Source organism: Gamsiella multidivaricata, assembly GCF_025024155.1.
Source record: "Gamsiella multidivaricata strain RSA 2152 chromosome Unknown BC939scaffold_85, whole genome shotgun sequence".
Lineage (NCBI taxonomy): Eukaryota > Fungi > Mortierellomycota > Mortierellomycetes > Mortierellales > Mortierellaceae > Gamsiella > Gamsiella multidivaricata.
Window position 1 is genome coordinate 125,006 of NW_026251793.1, and position 17,171 is coordinate 142,176.

Below are 17,171 nucleotides of genomic sequence, written 5' to 3' on the forward strand. Positions count from 1 at the left end.
CTGCGATTCTATTTCTCTATCTACTACCCTGCCTTCGTATCCACCCTATCTTGACCAGCCCTAGTCCATCCTTAACGGTCTAGGCTACAATATGGCATTAGGTCCTGAGTTATGGTATTTTGGCGCATTTTATGACCTTTAAAGGACTTTGAGTGTTGTCAATAAAGGCTATAGGAGCTATTCGAATATCAATTTTTAATTGATAAGCAGGCAGAAAGACGATTTGGATTTACATTCAAGATAGCTGTGCGTAACCTTGGGCGAAGCATAGCCTGATAGATATGAGCACCCAAAAAAAAAAAAAAACACACACACACGAGTATTCCAGAACTCGTTTGATATGTTGATATGATAGGCAGGCTGGGTGGCTCTAAAGTAATAAGTGCAAAGCTGGCCGCGTAGTCCGCGCAGTAAGTGTTAACATTTGAGGTTATAAACCATGTGGATGCACGTTTCTTATACTGATGTGGCAACGTCATGTAACGCTCCTTCATTTTTTCCTTTTTCCTTTTTCCTTTTTTCCTTTTTTCCTTTTTTTTTTTTTTGGTACTTCCACCATCTCTTTCCTTACACCACATCAAATTCAAGACCGGACTTTCAGGACACCTAGGATATTATCGCAGGATACCAGTGTCAACCAACAACAACCGCGGTACAACACCCAGATTTACACCATGGCACCCGTAACAGCTGCATCGTCATCCTCGGCGTTCAACAGGATCGGATTCTGGTCTCCGAATACAGCCTCAGTAGACTGGTGCGAGAACAACTATGTCGTCTCGTATTATATTGCCGAGTAAGCAACATAAAAATCATGAAGCTTTTGCATCGGGAATCGATAACTTGGTCTCTTGTTGACACTTTTATTCACACGTCTTTTTGAATGGGTGGTTGACTGTAAGGTTCTGGAATACCATATCCAACTTTGGAAGCCTCCTTCTCGTCATTCTTGGATACCATCTCTTTCCGACAAACGATGGACGGTTCAAGGTTCTGTTCTGGACATGTGGGGTGGTCGCCATCGGATCGACATTGTTTCATGGAACCCTGAGGCACAAAATGCAACTTCTTGGTACAGCAACCACCTTTTTTTTTTTTTTTTTTTTTTTTTTTGGCACTTCTTGGGCGTCGACTGTAGATTGATGACAGTAAGTGGGTTGAAAAATGCAATAGATGAACTACCGATGCTCTATTCCGCGACTATAATCCTGTATATCCTTGTCGAGGCCAAGCATGGACGCCAAGGCTCATGGTTTCCGGTCTTTCTCACGACTTGGCTTTGTAATGGCAAAACTCGCCAACGAACGCAGTAACCGGCTATGTTTTTTTTCCGAGAACATTCAAATCTAACCTTTGTCTTATTTTTTTTCTTCTCACAATACCCCTAGCACTGACGACATACATCTTCTCAACCACGGGGGGAAAACTTCAATTCTACACCTTCCAATCGACCTACACGACCCTTCAGCTCTGTATGATCTACTACCTCCGGCTCCTGCACGTCCAACAGCGATCTAAGCGACCCAACCCAGCAGTCTCGGTCCTGATCCGTCGCGCGTTATTGTTCGGCGCCTTTGCGGTCTCGATTTGGTTGATTGACCTCCGCCTGTGTGAATTTATCAATGGAGTCGGACCGAAATCGGTTCTGAGATGGAACCCGCAGCTGCATGCCTGGTGGCATGTGTTTTCAGCCGTGGCGATGTACCATGCTGCGCTCCTTGTCGGTTATTACCATTATGATGTGATCGGGCAACGGCCGATCGTTTACCAGTGGAGGGGATTCCTCCCTGCGTTGAAACTTGATGTCCTTTCAGAGAATCATAAAACAATGTGAAGTAATAAAATAGGGGGATATTGTGCGGGAATACTGACTACATGTGCAGGCAACAACAATAACAATAGCGAAAACAACATCGACAACAACAAAAATAAAATAAAATAAAATAAAAGATGCGCCGCGAGTAATAAGTGGGGTTTGTGTGTAAAGAAAAGGCTGACCCATTAGTCATTCTGCGCAGCATTCACTACTTGGTGGTCAAGGAACGAAAAGCATGGACTCGCGTTTTTTTTTTTTTTTTTTTTTTTTTTACGCGGCGGATCTACACATCTTCAGGTCCGAAGAGCGAAATATGCTCTTGTCATCCCTCATATCTATATCCCCACCCCTTGCTGCTTGACGGACTGTAGTACAAGACACCTCCCCACGGGAGGGAGACGCGGATTTTGTATGTCGTAACATTTGGGCAAAGCAAAGGAATCGGGCTGTTCCCGATGGGGCGTCCTCAAGGTTTGGGATGGAAAACATTTTTGCCGAGGGACAAAGTGATTCTTCCAATTGCCCATGATGCCTTCATCTCTTGAACGGTTGTGCAACTGACGTCTGCTTTCTGTCCTTTTCTGTCTTTTTCTGTCCTTTTCTGTTTTTTTTCTGTAATGGTCAGCTACCTTTTCTTTTTCTTCTTCGAGACCGCTACGCAGAAACGGAAGAAGAAGGGCATGGCACCAAAGTGGCGCGTGGACCTGTAGAGATGTAGAGAGTTGGAATCCCAAACCGAAACCTGGTCCGCATTTCTGTCCCCATAATCCAGCTGATATCCGGATGAATCAATTCCCTGCTGTTCCTGGTTCGACCTCTTCATCTCCAACTTCATCTCCAACTTCATCTCCAACTTTAACCACCGAACTATCGCAGGTCTGCGCGGCATTACGAAACGGATTCAAGACATCGCCAACGTCGTTTTTTTTTTTTTTTTTTTTTTTTTCTTGTGTGAGAAGACCGAGTGGTCACATATATAAAGCGACCTCAGACCCCGCTCGTCTTGTCTTGGTCCCATCCCCGCCTCAAGATCGCTCTGCCCTTCTCAATTCACTTACTTCGTTAGCACTCTGCTCCACTCTTCATTTACTCCACTTCGTCTCCCGGTCGAGCATCGACACAGCGACCTTGACATGGCACCCGTAGTAGCCGCCGGGGTTTCATCCGCGTTTGACAAGGTCGGATATTGGTCTCCGAACACGGCCTCAGTCGACTGGTGTGAAAACAACTACGTTGTTTCTTACTACATTGCAGAGTGAGTGCGTCCCACGCGTCGTCCGTGTTTCTTTTCATTCCCTGTCATGGTTCTCAAGAGCACACGTTTTGCTCAACTTGTAAAACATTCTCCGTATAGATTTTGGAATACCACGTCCAATATCGCCTGCTTCATTGCAGCCGTCCTCGGTTGGTATCACTTCCCCGGTAATGAACTTCGATTCAAATTGATGTTCACGACATTTGCATTCGTCGGCCTTGGATCCGTACTTTTCCACGGTACCCTGCGACACAAGATGCAGCTTCTTGGTAGGATCTCCCCCCCTTCCCCCCTCCCCATCCTGCGTGCTTCTCGATGCGCCTGGTTATGGTTTCGACAGTACTGTTCCTCTTGATGGTTACTTACATCATGCCTTTCACGCGGGCAATTCCCCCCCCCCCCCCATCTATGCCTACTAGATGAACTGCCTATGCTCTATTCTGCCACGATGATCATGTTCATCTTGGTCGAGGCTAAGCACGGTCCACAGGGTCGATGGTTCCCTCTACTTCTCACAGCATGGATCGGTAAGGATACGCACCATTGCTACGTTTTACGATTTTTTTTTTTTTTTTTTTTTTTTGCACAAGTAGTTCCCAAACAATCATCCTGAAAACAACCCTTCCCTTCTTCATACGCGGTCCGCTCTTTCACAGCAACGACGACATACATCTTCTCCACCACGGGCGGTCAACTCCAGTTCTACACCTTCCAGTCGACCTACACCATCCTCCAATTCGCCATGATCTACTTCCTGCGAATCTTTCATGTCCAACAACGTGCCCTGCGAGGCCCCAACCCGGACATCTCCACCTTGATCCGTCGAGCCTTTGGCACAGGCCTGTTTGCGGTCACTATCTGGCTCATTGATCTACGGCTCTGCGAATTCGTCAACGGCGTGGGCGCCAGATCGGTTCTGAAATGGAACCCACAGCTGCATGCGTGGTGGCATGTCTTTTCCGCCTGCGCACTCTACCATGCCACGATGCTCGTAGTTTATTATCATTATGATGTCCAGGCGGGAGTTCGGCCCTATGTCGACTGGTGGATGGGTTATGTTCCAGTGATCCGCCTCTTTCATTGTCAGCCAAGGACGAAAGGAAAACTTGAGCATTAACGCACGTAACAGTGAACGAAAGGGTGCCTCTTCCTTCATTGGATGAAAGAAAGAAGACTGCATATAGCATGACAAGGATTGATGTGTGCATTTTGCATGATTGTATGCATTTCTTTTTTATTACTGAAAAAAAAAAAAATTAGCATTAAAAGAAAAATAATAAAAAAATTATATAAATATGTAGAAGGATGTAATGAAATTATGGAATATGGAAATAGGAAAGAATGCTGGAGGAATATACAGCCCGCGTGCAAGGGGGATATTTGCCAGTCGAGTAGGAGAACGAAAGGGTGGAATAAGAAAAAAGGGATATAGAAAGAAAGAAAGGGGTGAGTTTTTATACAGACATATAAGTAAAAAAAAAAAAGAAAAAAGAAAAGGAATTACAAAATACAAAATACGATGGATTTTACACAAGAGTAAAAAGCAGACAAAGGTATTAAAGTGCCTTGCCCTGTCCCTTTCCAGAGACAAAGCCATTGTCGACACGAGCGCGCGTTTTTAGGAGTTCACGGTAACCAGGTAGTTCGACTGCGCTCGAGCCAAATGGTCCCTGGGATTTCTTCTCCTCCTCTTCGGTCTCTTCATGGCTGTCGTTGCCGCTGTTGTTGCCGCTGCTATGCACGTCCTCGTCCTTGTTGCTGTACGTATTTGAAGTTGACTTGGCATTGGGCGAAGATCCAATGGCCACAGGGGTCGAAGATGCCATAACAACGTTGCTGAGACCAGCCAGACGGGCAGCCTTGCGCTCCTCCTTCATCTTGATGATCTTGTTGGCCTCCTCGCGCGACATGTGAGTGCCCAAGAGGTGGTCCCAGATAGTGCCAAAGGGCTGCGAGAAGTTGCTCTTGATACCAAAGTTCTGATGGTGAATATCATGGCTGTTATGAGAAGGCAATAAAAAAAAATAAAAATAAAAAAAGCTGGGTTAGCGACAAATTCATCCGAGTACTATGGTTGCGCAAGGTCGTATCAGCAGCAAGATAGAGCGTCCCACTTACTAGTCAGCATTGTTCCAGAAGAGGCGCTGCAGAGGGTTGAAGGGCAGGTTGTATCCGCAGTGATCGTCCACAGTCTTCAGGGTCGAGAAGGAGAAGAAAGCAAGAGCACCGCGGTTGCCCATACCGCTGAACAGGAAGGCCAAGCTGGCACCGACACTGTCCATCAGGAAACCTTCAAAGGGATGGTTGTAGAGCGCGCCAAATGAGTAGGTCACGTAGAGGCGATGGTGACGCGAGTGGAAATGCTTGTAGAGATATGGCACGTTGTGGAAGAGACGGTGGAGGAAGTATTGCCACGTGTCCAAGAACGACATGGCGACAAAGAAGCGGACCATCGACTCAAGATAGTAGTAGCCCACATATGCCATGTTTGCAACCGCTGCCTGGGAGACATACGGCTGGAGTCCTGCGAGTGAAAGGGCGTAGCTGATCCACATCTGGTATTTTGCCAGGCTGAGCTCGTCATCAAAGATCATTTCTGAATCGTCTGCAACGACAACAATGAAGCCAAGAGCGGTCTAAGAAGGAGATACATTCGCACATAGACAAAGAGAAAGAGCCATGGGTTAGAATAAGGATCTTCTCTAGGTGAGATTGTCACGATATCTTTTCCCGCCATATCTCCTTTTCATTATTCTCCAACACATAGCGCTAATGACTCTCACATCCACATCTACGCGCGCACATTGTGATGAATGGACTGGAGAACCCTCCTCATCTGACTGTTCCAGCTCATAATCATTTTCATGCAGTACCGCAGATTATCATAAGTAACTCCTCCCCCTAGCTGGAACAAGGCTCTGAGAAAATGATCGAATAGGGAACGGACGGAATGGAATGAAGCGGCTCTCGTATTTTTTTTTTTTTTTTTTTTCAACTGCAGACACCGCCAACTTGGACTGGTACCATCGGCAGCATGAAAGGAGATACGGCGCAGTGGGTATGCACAGTATGAGGTAAGAAAGAGGAAAAAAGAGCGGCGGTATATAGAGCAGATGGATATACTCTTAATCGGCTTCCTTATTTTCCCCCCCTATTGTTGTTCCTGAGCCGAATGAATTTCCAGTCATGGTCCCAGTCTCCTGTCCCTGTGCCCCAGTGCTTGTGTCTGCGGCTGTATATTGTTAACCTTTCTTGACCGCTGGCCATTTCCTGTCGATTTTATCTGTCCAAACAATGTTGTCATCATCCCTGCTACCCTGCACCCTTTTTATACTTTTGTGTATGGATGTCCTGAATGCATACCCTGAGCAAGTCCTTGCGCACCGCGCGACATTATTATCGACAGTCGATATTATTCAGTGGCCCTTATTCGATCCACTACTGCCATTTCATAAAACCCATTGTGGAAATAATTCAAACAAAGCATCACACTATGTGGAGGGGGGAGTTTTCAGTAGAAAAGAATCGATGGATTGAATAGATATGCCTGGGTCTACTCCCCCCTTGGCCCTGTCATTCTTGTAACACACACCATAACACACACGATACCACACACCCTTCCATTCCTCACACGGACCCATACCGGAATAGACACACATAAACGATCCTAGAAAGACCTTGGTCCCGTCTCCAAACCCTCTTTTTCTGGCTTTTTTTTTTAGTGGATGTATTTGCTTTGCTTACCTGCAAGACCTGCTGGACGATGACGGCTTTGATGACATCGGGTAGTGAGACTCTGTTTCGGGTCTCTTCCTCTTTGTCGTGGATGCGATACTTTTCGAACCAGGCGAACTCTTGAAGTGAGATCCAGTGGAAGAGCAGGGAGTAAACCCAGTAGACGATCACGGGCAGCAACAGAGCCAGCGACTGGTCTGATATGAACGACAATAGAGGGGCCTGGACCGTGGGTGCCATTGGTGAATAAGAGGGACGGAAGGGTGGGATAAAGAAGGGTGTGTGTCTACGCGTGCAAGTAGGAAAGTGCGCGGTTTTGGTATCCCTTTCTCCAACTGCAAATGCCTCGTGTCAAGAGGCGTAGGGCAAAGGAGAAGTGCCGTGAAAGGGATGGTCGGTGCTTTTTGCTTTCCAGAGGGAACTCTCTTTATAATACGTGAGGTGTTCAAAGGGGAAGTGAGCTTGACAGAGTGACGAGCAGTGTGAGCCGACGAGCGAGGCAGCGAAGAGGAAGGTGGTGGTGTTGTTGAGTCGACCGAGTTGAATAAAGGGAGAATGAATGAGCGAATGTGCGTAGGGACGAATGAATGAATGTGATTGTGAATGTGAAGGAAGAAAGAGAGAAAGGAATGAGAAAGAAGAGGCTGACAGGAGAGGGCTTTGCGGGACTTTATATGAAAGACGGAAGCGGGGGGAAGCTGAACCGGTTTGAATTCGGTTGTGTCCTCTGCGCAAATATTATTCATCCGTTGCAGTTGCCATTTTATTGCACTCCAGCTCCAACCAACTCCACTCATTTTAACTCATTCCGCCCTATCACTTTTTTTTTTTGAGCGGAGAAAAAAAAAAGAAAGAGAGATAACCACCTCATTCATCTGCTGGACATTTTTTTTTTTCGCGCCCCACAGGATACCTTGTCTTGGAGGGATTCAGGGAGGAAAAAAGAATCCAGAGGAGGCCATACTTGACAGGGAGGGCGAGAGAAGGAACGGGATAGGGCAGAGCGCCGTTGAAGTGCCTTGAACGACCAGGGCCACAACCAGGAACAGACATTGCTGTCATTATCCAGCGACAATTGGTCTTCATCCAGCTACGTGTTCAGTAACTCGAAGGGTGCCTTTTGCTCTCGTTACTCACGCACCTGCATCGTTACATCTTCATCCCCTTGTCTTCTCCATCTCTTCTTCCCTGTTTCCTCTGCAGATTCATTCTTTCGTGAACGCAGTGTTTTTTCTTTCTTGGCTTGCTTGTTCTACTCCTGCTCAGATTGGGCTGTCGCCCAACATTCGGTGGAGCGTCTACTTATGCCTACATATCTGCCAGCTCGCTCGCTCCGCAGCCCGTGTGTCTAGATGAGTCGGTTTCAGCGCTATCTGCCTGCACACCACTATCATTTCTGCTTGGTCTGTGGACAATCGAATCGAAAAGAGCATTGAATAAGGGTTTGACTCAATCGCTCTCCTATATCTCATGTTTGACACACGAGAGTAGGGGATCGTCTAAAGAATACTGAACCAAAAAAACAATAATTGAGCATTACAAATGTACCGGCGGCTCCAGAGGGGGTCTTCTCTCTCTCTACCATCGTTGTGCTTTTCCAAAATACGCTTGCCGCCATGTTTAATAAGCAAAGAAAACTCATGCTGCGCTTTGCGCGATGCCTCTCGTTAACCATTTAGAATACAAGCGCGGCATTGAGTGCAATTATAAACTCGAGCCTTTTGGTTGTACCATTCTTTTCTTACTGGGATAGTTCGATTTTCTGACGGCTGTTGCTTTTAACATTCCACGGGCTAACAAATATTGTCCACTGTAGGGGGGAACGTAAAGAAATGCTGGTAAAGCAGTCGTGCATGGCAGCATTGTTTGTGGTTGTTCGTTTTCGTTTTTTTTTTTTTTTTTGTCGGTTGCTATTCTCACCATCTATGTTCATGCAAAAAAATAAAAAGCAGGTTGAAGGAGGGACGGGCTGTAGACAAAGATACAATGGCCTTCATACATATGCCAAGGACCAAACAGCTAATTAATCTTGGCACAATAATCGGGTCCATGTTTATATCTTCCATACTTGTAATGGAAAAAAATAGCGAGGGACTGATAATGGTGTGTTGTTCTATTTCGGCCGCCGTTGGAAGCGGCGTGTTATCGTGCAGAAAAGATCGCGCAGTTCCCGAAGAACGGGAGGAAAGAAAGTAACGTGGCAACAAAGATATTCCAGCTTATAAGCTATTTTCAATTGACGTTTTCAAACGTTACCTAGCAGCAAACGTGAAAAAAAAAGACGCGACGGTCGCGCGCACAACATCGTTTTTCAGGCAAGGTTATAATGTAATCCATGCTGGCAGACAGTTGGATTTGTTTGGACCTTTTGGGTACAGTAGATGAAGATCCATTCAGTTTGTGCGCAGTTAAGGTTTTTGAAAGGGACAGGGCACTCGAAGGAAAAGGAAAATGACACTTTCCTGCATGCATGTGCTAAAACTGAAGACCGATGCCTGCCGCTGCAAGGTCGAAGCAGACCTCCAGTCTATGTACTGTACTGTAGTCTACCAGCTGATGGACATTTTGCTCTGGTCTAATATTTCTTTGTTTATGTGAGCCATGGCGGCAGTGACCATGACGCTCAAGGCGAGAAGGGTCCGGGAATGGATTTATCCATGTGGATAGAAAAAAAAAAAAAGTTCCGGACTGGCCAAACCTTTTATTGCTATTCAGCGTGATAGACTAGATACACAGAGTACAGCTGTGGGGGAGAGGGAGGGAGAGAAGCCATGGGCAGCTGGGGACTGGTAGAAGCACGAAGGAGTGCCGCGCCATGAACACAGACTCTGGTTCGCATGTACGGAGGACCACAGCCTGCCGGTTTATTTGGAGCAAGAAATGTCTGTGTGCCCTTGTGTCTGTGTCTGTGTCTGTGTCTGTGCCAATGCCCAAGAACCACAGGCGAACATTCCAGCCCTGCCCTCTTCCGCTGATTCGGCGGTTGGCTGTTGCCTTTGTCCTTCTGATTGGTAGAAGCGGCCTGACACAGGGACAGAGCGGTCTCCAGCGCAGTGTTCGCCCATGCTGCCCATTTCTTCCTTTTCGAGAACTGCCGCGCTCCAGACCACGCATTTCATTTCAGTCCTCCCAGCCGAGGGCCTCCCCAGCCCCGCCTCTTTTGCTCCCGTCTCATTCGATCTCCACCTGTGTGCTGCGATACCAGCGCCGATCCCCAGGAATAAAAATTCAATTGGAAGTCCCCACTCAGTCACTCCCAACACAACAAAAACAAAGGAAATCGGCTCACAACACCAGGACCGTTACACTTGTACGGCTGGCAGAATGGTTCATGCGCGGATCGCAAACTCAATACCTTAATGGAAAAAAGTTTCCTGTTCACTTTTCTCCCTCAAAGCACAAAACACAATAGCCAAATCGTTACAGCTGCAGGTGCGATTCACTCGAGTAGGACAAGAATGGGCATGGGTGTCCATGGACCTTTTTTTTTTTTTTTTTTTTTTAAAAAAAGGCTTGCGCAACCCTCCGCCAATACCACACACACAAATACACACTCGTACTGCACAGAAATCCGCATTCGCTTGGTTTTCGATCTTTGTCCACAATCTATATGATCTTACTGTGATGACCACTCTGGCTATCCGCTCTTTGTTTTCTTTTTTTATATTTTGCGTCTTACTGCGGATGTATGGATCGGTTTCTGTTTTTGGACAAGATCATACCCATGGCAGATTCTAACCAGTCTAGCCGTGGCCCGTTCGCATACGCTTGGCGTGGCTGTCCCTCAACTTTTCCTGTGCATGTCATTATTTTATCTGTGCCCTTTTGTTGTCTTTCCCTCTTTTTTTACCTTGGTGGGTGTTTGCACTTTTGCTACACAATGGAAAGCGTCGTATTTCTTCCTCGTCAAAAAGAGTTTCCATACACACATCATAGAGCAAGAGAGGGAGGAAGAGGGGGGGGGTAGAGATAAGGTTGTTTGTGTAATGTTATGTGGTGTTGCTCCGGGCCAGTAACTAACCGTGATCCTCTTTTGGCGATATTCGCTTATGACATCAATAGTGCTAATAGGAGATCACAGGCACCCACTGCTGCGGCAGCTGTGAAGGGCCAGCCCGCAGGAAAGCCCGCTGCCGGTGTCTCGACCGGTCCTGCCTCAACTACTCCTGTCTCTGCCCCTACCTCAGCCGGTCCAGGTATGTCTCTTCGAAGTTGTAAAGGATCTTAATGGAGCGACTCTCGATGACGATAGCAACCAGGAGCAGGATTGTCAGTGCTAACCTGGTTCTGCCCTCGTCCTTTTTTCATATCATACCATTTATAGCTTCGTCAATTCGCTTTGGATCAATCAATGAGCCGGATTCGGGATCATCACCTTCTACTTCTAGCGAAGTTGCCCCAGCTGCACCGTCTAGCGGCACCGCCATGACATTTGGAAGCATTGCTACATCGCAGATGATCCCCAGCAAGTCAGAAGAGGTGCGCGGATATGTTTATGATCGATACACTGATGTTCTGCAGATGGCCGGCAATGATGGGCTTAGTACTGCTGATATCAGAAAGAAGAGATACGCAACCGATAGATGGACAACTGACCGAAAGGGTGTCTTTTTTTGTCCCATTGCTACAACAGACTCCAGCTGCACCGACTCCTGTTGCTGCCGCCCCTCAGGAACCCGTCCATGCCACACCACACACACCAGAGCACCACAGTCCGTACAAGCCTGTTCCTCCACATGTCGCTCAGCCACATATGGCCCACAGCCACCACACACACAGACGCACGGATTCGACCAACTCTGCACACACCAATGAGCAACCCCATTACCGTCCTCAGGTCCCCCCTACCATCTCTCAGGCTCCCATGATCCCTCCTATGGGTGTTCCTCAGGCTGGTCCTGGTCCCTTCGCATCTCAGCGTCCACCTATCAAGAGCCACGGAATGGGTCCTATGAACCCTCAGCCTCAGCATCACGGCATGCATCCTCAGCACCCTCAACAGCAGCAGTGGGGTCAGCAGGGATATGTAAGCTGACTATTCTACTTTTTTTTTGCACATGAGACTTACTTCACTAAATGTGATTTATATTCAGATTCATTACTATGAACTAATACACCTCTTTTTGTCTTTTTTGTTTGTTTGTGGATCTAGTACATGTCCTATGATGCTACCGGATATTACCCGCAGCAGATGTACCAGCAGCAAATGTCTCCTTATGGAATGCCCCAGCGACCTATTCAAAGCAGCAGACCGTTTAATACTAATGCGCCTGCCTTTACACCCCAAGCCCAGGGCTCAAAGCGCATTGCCATCATCAATCCAGAGACCAAGACTGAAGTCAAGCCTTTGCCTGCAGCTGTCTCGTCCACTACTGATAACAAGGCATCGAAGAATCCTGTAGTGATTGACATTAAGAACCCTGAGGAGGAGAAGAAGAATATCATTACTCCTCCCCCTGTCAAGAACGTGATCAAGATTGTGCATCCTGACGAGCGGGATCGGGAGGAGCGGGAGCGCAAGGAAAAGGAAGAGAAGGCTCGCAAAGAAAAAGAGGAAAAGGAACGCTTGGAGCGCGAGGAGAAAGAGCGCATCGAAAGAGAGGCAAAAGAAGCCGAGGAGCGCAGGATCCGTGAGGAGCAAGAAGAGAAGGAGCGTCTTGAGGCTGAAGCCCGTGCTGAGCAGGAACGCAAGGAGCGTGAAGAGCGTGAACTCAAGGAGAAGGAGGAGCGCGAGCGCAAGGAAAAGGAAGAGCGTGAGGAAAAAGAGCGCTTGGAGAATGAACGTGCCGAGACTGAGCGCAAGCAGAAGGAGGAGGAAGAGCGCATTGCACGCGAGAAAGCCGAGGCAGAGAAGGTTCGTCTTGAAAAGGAAAAGGTCGAGCAGGAAGCCAAGGAGAAGCTCGAAGCTGAGCGCCGCATCGCTCTTGAGACCGAGAGACTTGCCGAGAAGGTTAAACAGGAGAAGGCTGCCGAGGCTGCTGCCAAGGCCGAGGCCGTCGCCACCGAATCTAAGCCCGCAGACTTTGTCAAGTCTGGTCTCTCTGTTGATCTTGCGCGTACGGTATCGGCTCCTACGCCCAGCCCCTCAGCCCGTATCGAGAACTTCAACGCAGTCAGCTACCCGTCTCACATTCAGTCGCCAAGTAATGCCGATGGGCCGGGCAAGTTCAGATACGGTCGCGACTTCTTGATGCAGTTCATGAGCGTTTGCACAGACAAGCCAGACTCTCTTCCTTCGCTTGATGTTCTTGGAGGCGACGGAAACGACCGCGGCATGCAGTCGCCTGGAGGCTCTCAGCGTGTTCGCCCTATGCCCAATGGCCGTGGCAAGCCCGCGCCCCCTATGGGTTCTTTCAACCTTGGCAAGATGGGTCTAAACGGACCCATGCCTATGGGTATGCGCAACCCTAGCGGTGACAACCGCATGCAGCACAGGACACCCAGCGACAACAGCTTTTTGCCCCGTAACAACCTTTCTCGTCCTCCTTCACAGCGTGGATCTCGCGGCGGCAAGCGTGGCGGTGGACAGGGCCGCGGCGGCGATCGTGGTCACCAAGAGCCTGCGTTAACCATCCCTCTTGCCGATATTGTGCCGCTTGAGAAGACCGAGAACGCATGGACTCCTAATGTAAGCGCAAGCCAGGCGCCCGCTGTAATTGTTGGCGAGGAGCCTCCAGATCAGGATGTGGTCGCTCGTAAGGTGAAGGGCCTGTTGAACAAGTTGACCCTTGAGAAGTTCGACAGCATTTCGGACAAGGTGATCGACATTGCCAATCTGAGCACCAAGGAGGATGATGGCACCACCTTGAAGCACTGCATTCAGATTATTTTTGAGAAAGCTACGGACGAACCCAACTTTGGAAGCGTCTATGCCAAGCTGTGCCAAAAGCTCATGGATAAGGTTTCCCCCGATGTCAAGGATGTCACCGTCGAAGGCTCGACTGGTGGAAAGCTCTTCCGCAAGTATCTTCTTCACAGATGTCAGGAGGATTTCATGCGCGGTTGGAAGGACAAGGCCACCGCTGGCGGTGTCTCTCTGAACGACAAGGATGGTCCCGATCTGATGTCAGACGAGTACTACGTCATGATGAAGGCCAAGCGTCAGGGACTGGGCCTCATTCACTTTATCGGAGAGCTGTTCAAGTTGCAGATGTTGACGGAGAAGATTATGCATGAGTGTGTAAAGAAGCTGTTGGCCAACGTCAAGGATCCCGAGGAGGAGGAGACAGAGGGTCTCTGCAAGCTGATGACGACCGTTGGATTGCAGTTGGATCGCCCCGAGGCCAAGAACCACATGGATGTGTACTTTGTACGCATGGCCGAGCTGACCAAGAACAACAAGCTCCCAAGCCGTATCCGATTCATGGTCCAGGACGTTATCGACTTGCGTGCCAGCAAGTGGGTCAACAGACGCGCTGCTGCTGGTCCCAAGACCATTGCAGCCATTCACGAGGAGGCTGCCAGACAGCAGGAAGAGAAGGAGATGATGCGCCGCACGGCTTCTTCTGGTGGCGGCCGTGGATTGCCCAACCGTCGTGAGCAATTGAGCCGTGGTCCATCATTCCGCGGCTCTGGCGATGCTCGTCATGACATGGGCGGCGTTCCCCAGGTCGGTGCTGATGGCTGGTCTACTGTCGGAGCTGGCCCGGTCATGACCAAGAAAGCTGGAGATCTCTCCTTGTTTGGTAACACAAGTCGCTCCAAGGTCAGTGGGCTGCCCAGTCTCGGACCCACCCAGTCTGTCTTTGGATCCTTGAACAAGGGCAAGCGTTCCGAAAGTAAGGCCGCCTCTCAGAGCGAGAGTAACCGCCCTATTGGCTCTACCAACATTTTTGCGTAAGTCTTTAACTTGTTATGTCTAAACTTTTTGCCGGTAGTCCATGTCTCCAAGGAATAATTTTAACGATTTTTGCGATGACCTTTTTTTTTTACAACTAGTGCCCTGGAGGGCGAAGGCGGTGATCGTCGTGGTAGCGTTGATGCTGACAAGCCTCCAGAGCGCAGACGTCTGCAGTTACTGCCACGCTCGGCTCCTGTATCCGACCCTGACGCTGGCGCGGAGTCCAAGTCGACGGATGCCACAGCTGCGCCCAAGAAGACCGAGGACGAGGCAAAGCGCAGCATCGAGAATACCCTGAAGGAATATCTCTCGTTGCGGGATATAACTGAGCTGTTGACGAGCGTGAAGGAGCTGGATGCCTGCTACCGACCATTGTTCGTCACGGAATTTGTCAATCAGTCCATGGAGATGAAGCCGTCGGATGTTGACAGCATTGGCGATGTTTTCAAGAAGCTGTCTTCAGAGAAGATCCTGTCGGCAGAGGATTTCGAGGCTGGGTTTGCAGACCCTCTCGAGTTCTTACCCGACACTGCTATCGATGTACCCAATGCATTCAAATACGCCGCTCAGTTGCTTGAAGCCGCCGGCATGGATCCCGCGAAGGCTGCTAAACCTTAGGCGACACGACATTTTTCCGCTCTCAACTCCTCTCTCAACAGCCACATATCGACCCTCTTTTAAAAAAAAAAAATGAAAAAACTACCCCGTATCATATATCACTATAGTCGAAACCCGCATGCAAAAACAAAAATACGAAACCAACCACATCAACCACAGCAACCACAGCAACACCACACAACCACCAGCATAAAGGCCTGCAGCCGCTCTCTCTGTTTCTTGTTTTGCATTTAGCCCTCTCTTCACTCTATTTTCGCGATCTGCTTTCCTTTTTCTTTTTCCAATCATCATCACATCACAGGATAGCGACATTGACTCTCTGCGTGCGGGCTACAGTTGACAAAAGAAAAATCCTTTTTGTTTTGTATTCTGCTTCTTTTTATTTCCATCATGATATCTAAGCCGAATAAGGTCAGGCATTCAATACCACATCTAGGCGGATTATTGTCAGTGCAATCTCTTGAATACGAGGACTCTCTTTAGCGTAATGAAAGAATATGGGAGCGGACGAAATTATGCACCCCGTCAGAGTATAGCCGTGGACATGGAGGATATTTACCGCCCTTATGGTTCACACTTTCTCCACGGAGAAAAAAATAATACAGAACCCGCCCTGGAGTGCATAAGACGCGCCGAATTCCATTCCTTGCCAAGGTAAATTGGGAGAGCAGGCAAACATGAGCACCGTCGTCATTGAGCGCAGACGTCGTTCGGGGCAACGGTTTTAGTCTCTGTCGTTGGCGTAAGAGAGTAAGAGAACAAGAGCAAAAGACATTTACAGCGCAGATCGCAATGTGCCATTATGTAACATGGTTTCCATTTCATTTGTTCCCGTGCAATGTGTTATCGATGTAATGAATGTCGTGAACTATACATAGTAGGAGAGAAGGGTAAGTTGTTGAGAGCAGGTGGTTAAAATAGGGCTTGGGATAAAATAGAGCAGCAGGAAGAGAGCTGGCGAGCAATTCGCGCAAGCGAGAAAGGAAAGAGAGCAAATGAACAGACCGATCGTGGGGTGAGGAGCAGCCGTCTTTTTTTTTTTTTTTTTTTTTAAGGCGGTGGGTGGGCTTTGTTTCAAAGTAATTATTTTTCAGGAACAAAGCCAGTGGCCGAGATCATATGATTGGCTGAACGTTTTCTTAATATCTACTCTACTACTCCTTCCATTGTCCTTTGTCCTATCATCTTCTATCAGAATATCGGGATTGGATTCGCAGTATACTGCGGCGGTATAGGAAGAAGAGAGGACGGGGGAAAGGATGAAGAAGAGAACTTTTTCCTTCTTAAAGTGTGGGCTAGACTAGTGAAGGTTGAAACTTTCGAGGATTGGACGCAAAAGGAAGGATGAGAAGCATCAGGGCCGCGGACGAGAAGCGGGCTGTTGTGTGATTGTAGCGACATGCGGGTTAAATCGTTAATGAAAATGAGAGACCAGAGGCATAGAAACTGAACGAAAAGAGTGAGCAAAGTGAAAGGGAGAGTTAGAAAAAAAAGGATGTGGATTGTTTATAGAGATTGGTCGGAGAAAGTAGAAAGTGTAAAGGAAGGCACATTTGGTGGCACAAGAAAAGAAAAAAAAGAAATGCGATCGAGCCCAAGGAAGGGGAGAAAGTGCACTAGACCTGTGTTGTCGGAAGACACAACTGTTATTCGGTGCGTGCCGCGAACGAGTGAGTTTGGGTGCAGGTATGCATCGGTGCGATAAATATAAACAAACAAAATTGTTATTAATGTTATTATTTTATTGTTATTATTCATCCACATACACACAAACACACATTCATAAATGCATACATGCATACATGCATAGTCTACATGCATTCACACATTCATACTCTCACTGCTGCATCTGCTGCCAGCTCACACTTTTCTCATTCATCTGATTCCACATCCCTCCCATCCTCTCC

General features: G+C 48.1%; 5 protein-coding genes across 5 annotated transcripts; 4 read left to right on the top strand and 1 right to left on the bottom strand.

Moving 5' to 3' along the window:
- Positions 1-674: 674 nt before the first annotated feature.
- BC939DRAFT_507090 (ceramidase) lies at positions 675-1,834 on the top strand (the record flags this gene model as incomplete). The annotated part of the gene is made up of 4 exons (XM_051560856.1): positions 675-796; positions 903-1,072; positions 1,174-1,281; positions 1,389-1,834. 4 exons carry the CDS (start codon positions 675-677, stop codon positions 1,832-1,834), a joined length of 846 nt encoding a protein of 281 aa, XP_051407879.1.
- A 949-nt stretch (positions 1,835-2,783) lies between these two features.
- On the top strand, positions 2,784-4,279 carry BC939DRAFT_428458 (ceramidase). The gene is made up of 4 exons (XM_051553204.1): positions 2,784-3,071; positions 3,171-3,340; positions 3,491-3,598; positions 3,728-4,279. The coding sequence occupies exons 1-4, from the start codon at positions 2,950-2,952 to the stop codon at positions 4,186-4,188; spliced, it is 861 nt and encodes a 286-aa protein (XP_051407880.1). The 5' UTR covers positions 2,784-2,949; the 3' UTR covers positions 4,189-4,279.
- A 681-nt stretch (positions 4,280-4,960) lies between these two features.
- Positions 4,961-7,055, bottom strand: BC939DRAFT_384488 (sphingosine hydroxylase; the record flags this gene model as incomplete). The annotated part of the gene is made up of 3 exons (XM_051551789.1): positions 4,961-5,069; positions 5,190-5,707; positions 6,816-7,055. Coding segments are annotated over 3 exons (867 nt in total), but the record flags the coding sequence as incomplete, so codon positions are not given.
- A 2,623-nt stretch (positions 7,056-9,678) lies between these two features.
- Positions 9,679-10,272, top strand: BC939DRAFT_464828 (uncharacterized protein; the record flags this gene model as incomplete). The annotated part of the gene is made up of 1 exon (XM_051557428.1): positions 9,679-10,272. A coding segment is annotated over exon 1 (434 nt), but the record flags the coding sequence as incomplete, so codon positions are not given.
- A 2,733-nt stretch (positions 10,273-13,005) lies between these two features.
- On the top strand, positions 13,006-15,264 carry BC939DRAFT_402161 (armadillo-type protein; the record flags this gene model as incomplete). Its single annotated transcript, XM_051552660.1, has 2 exons — positions 13,006-14,642; positions 14,745-15,264. 2 exons carry the CDS (start codon positions 13,006-13,008, stop codon positions 15,262-15,264), a joined length of 2,157 nt encoding a protein of 718 aa, XP_051407883.1.
- Positions 15,265-17,171: the final 1,907 nt, after the last annotated feature.

What these genes read in the sequence shown, in the direction of transcription:
- BC939DRAFT_428458 (XM_051553204.1), top strand. Translation starts at nt 2,950, where the DNA reads ATGGCACCCGTAGTAGCCGCCGGGGTTTCATCCGCGTTTGACAAGGTC. An exon ending in ACACAAGATGCAGCTTCTTG is followed by an intron (nt 3,341 to 3,490) that starts GTAGGATCTCCC and finishes TATGCCTACTAG; the next exon opens with ATGAACTGCCTATGCTCTAT. An exon ending in ACTTCTCACAGCATGGATCG is followed by an intron (nt 3,599 to 3,727) that starts GTAAGGATACGC and finishes GCTCTTTCACAG; the next exon opens with CAACGACGACATACATCTTC.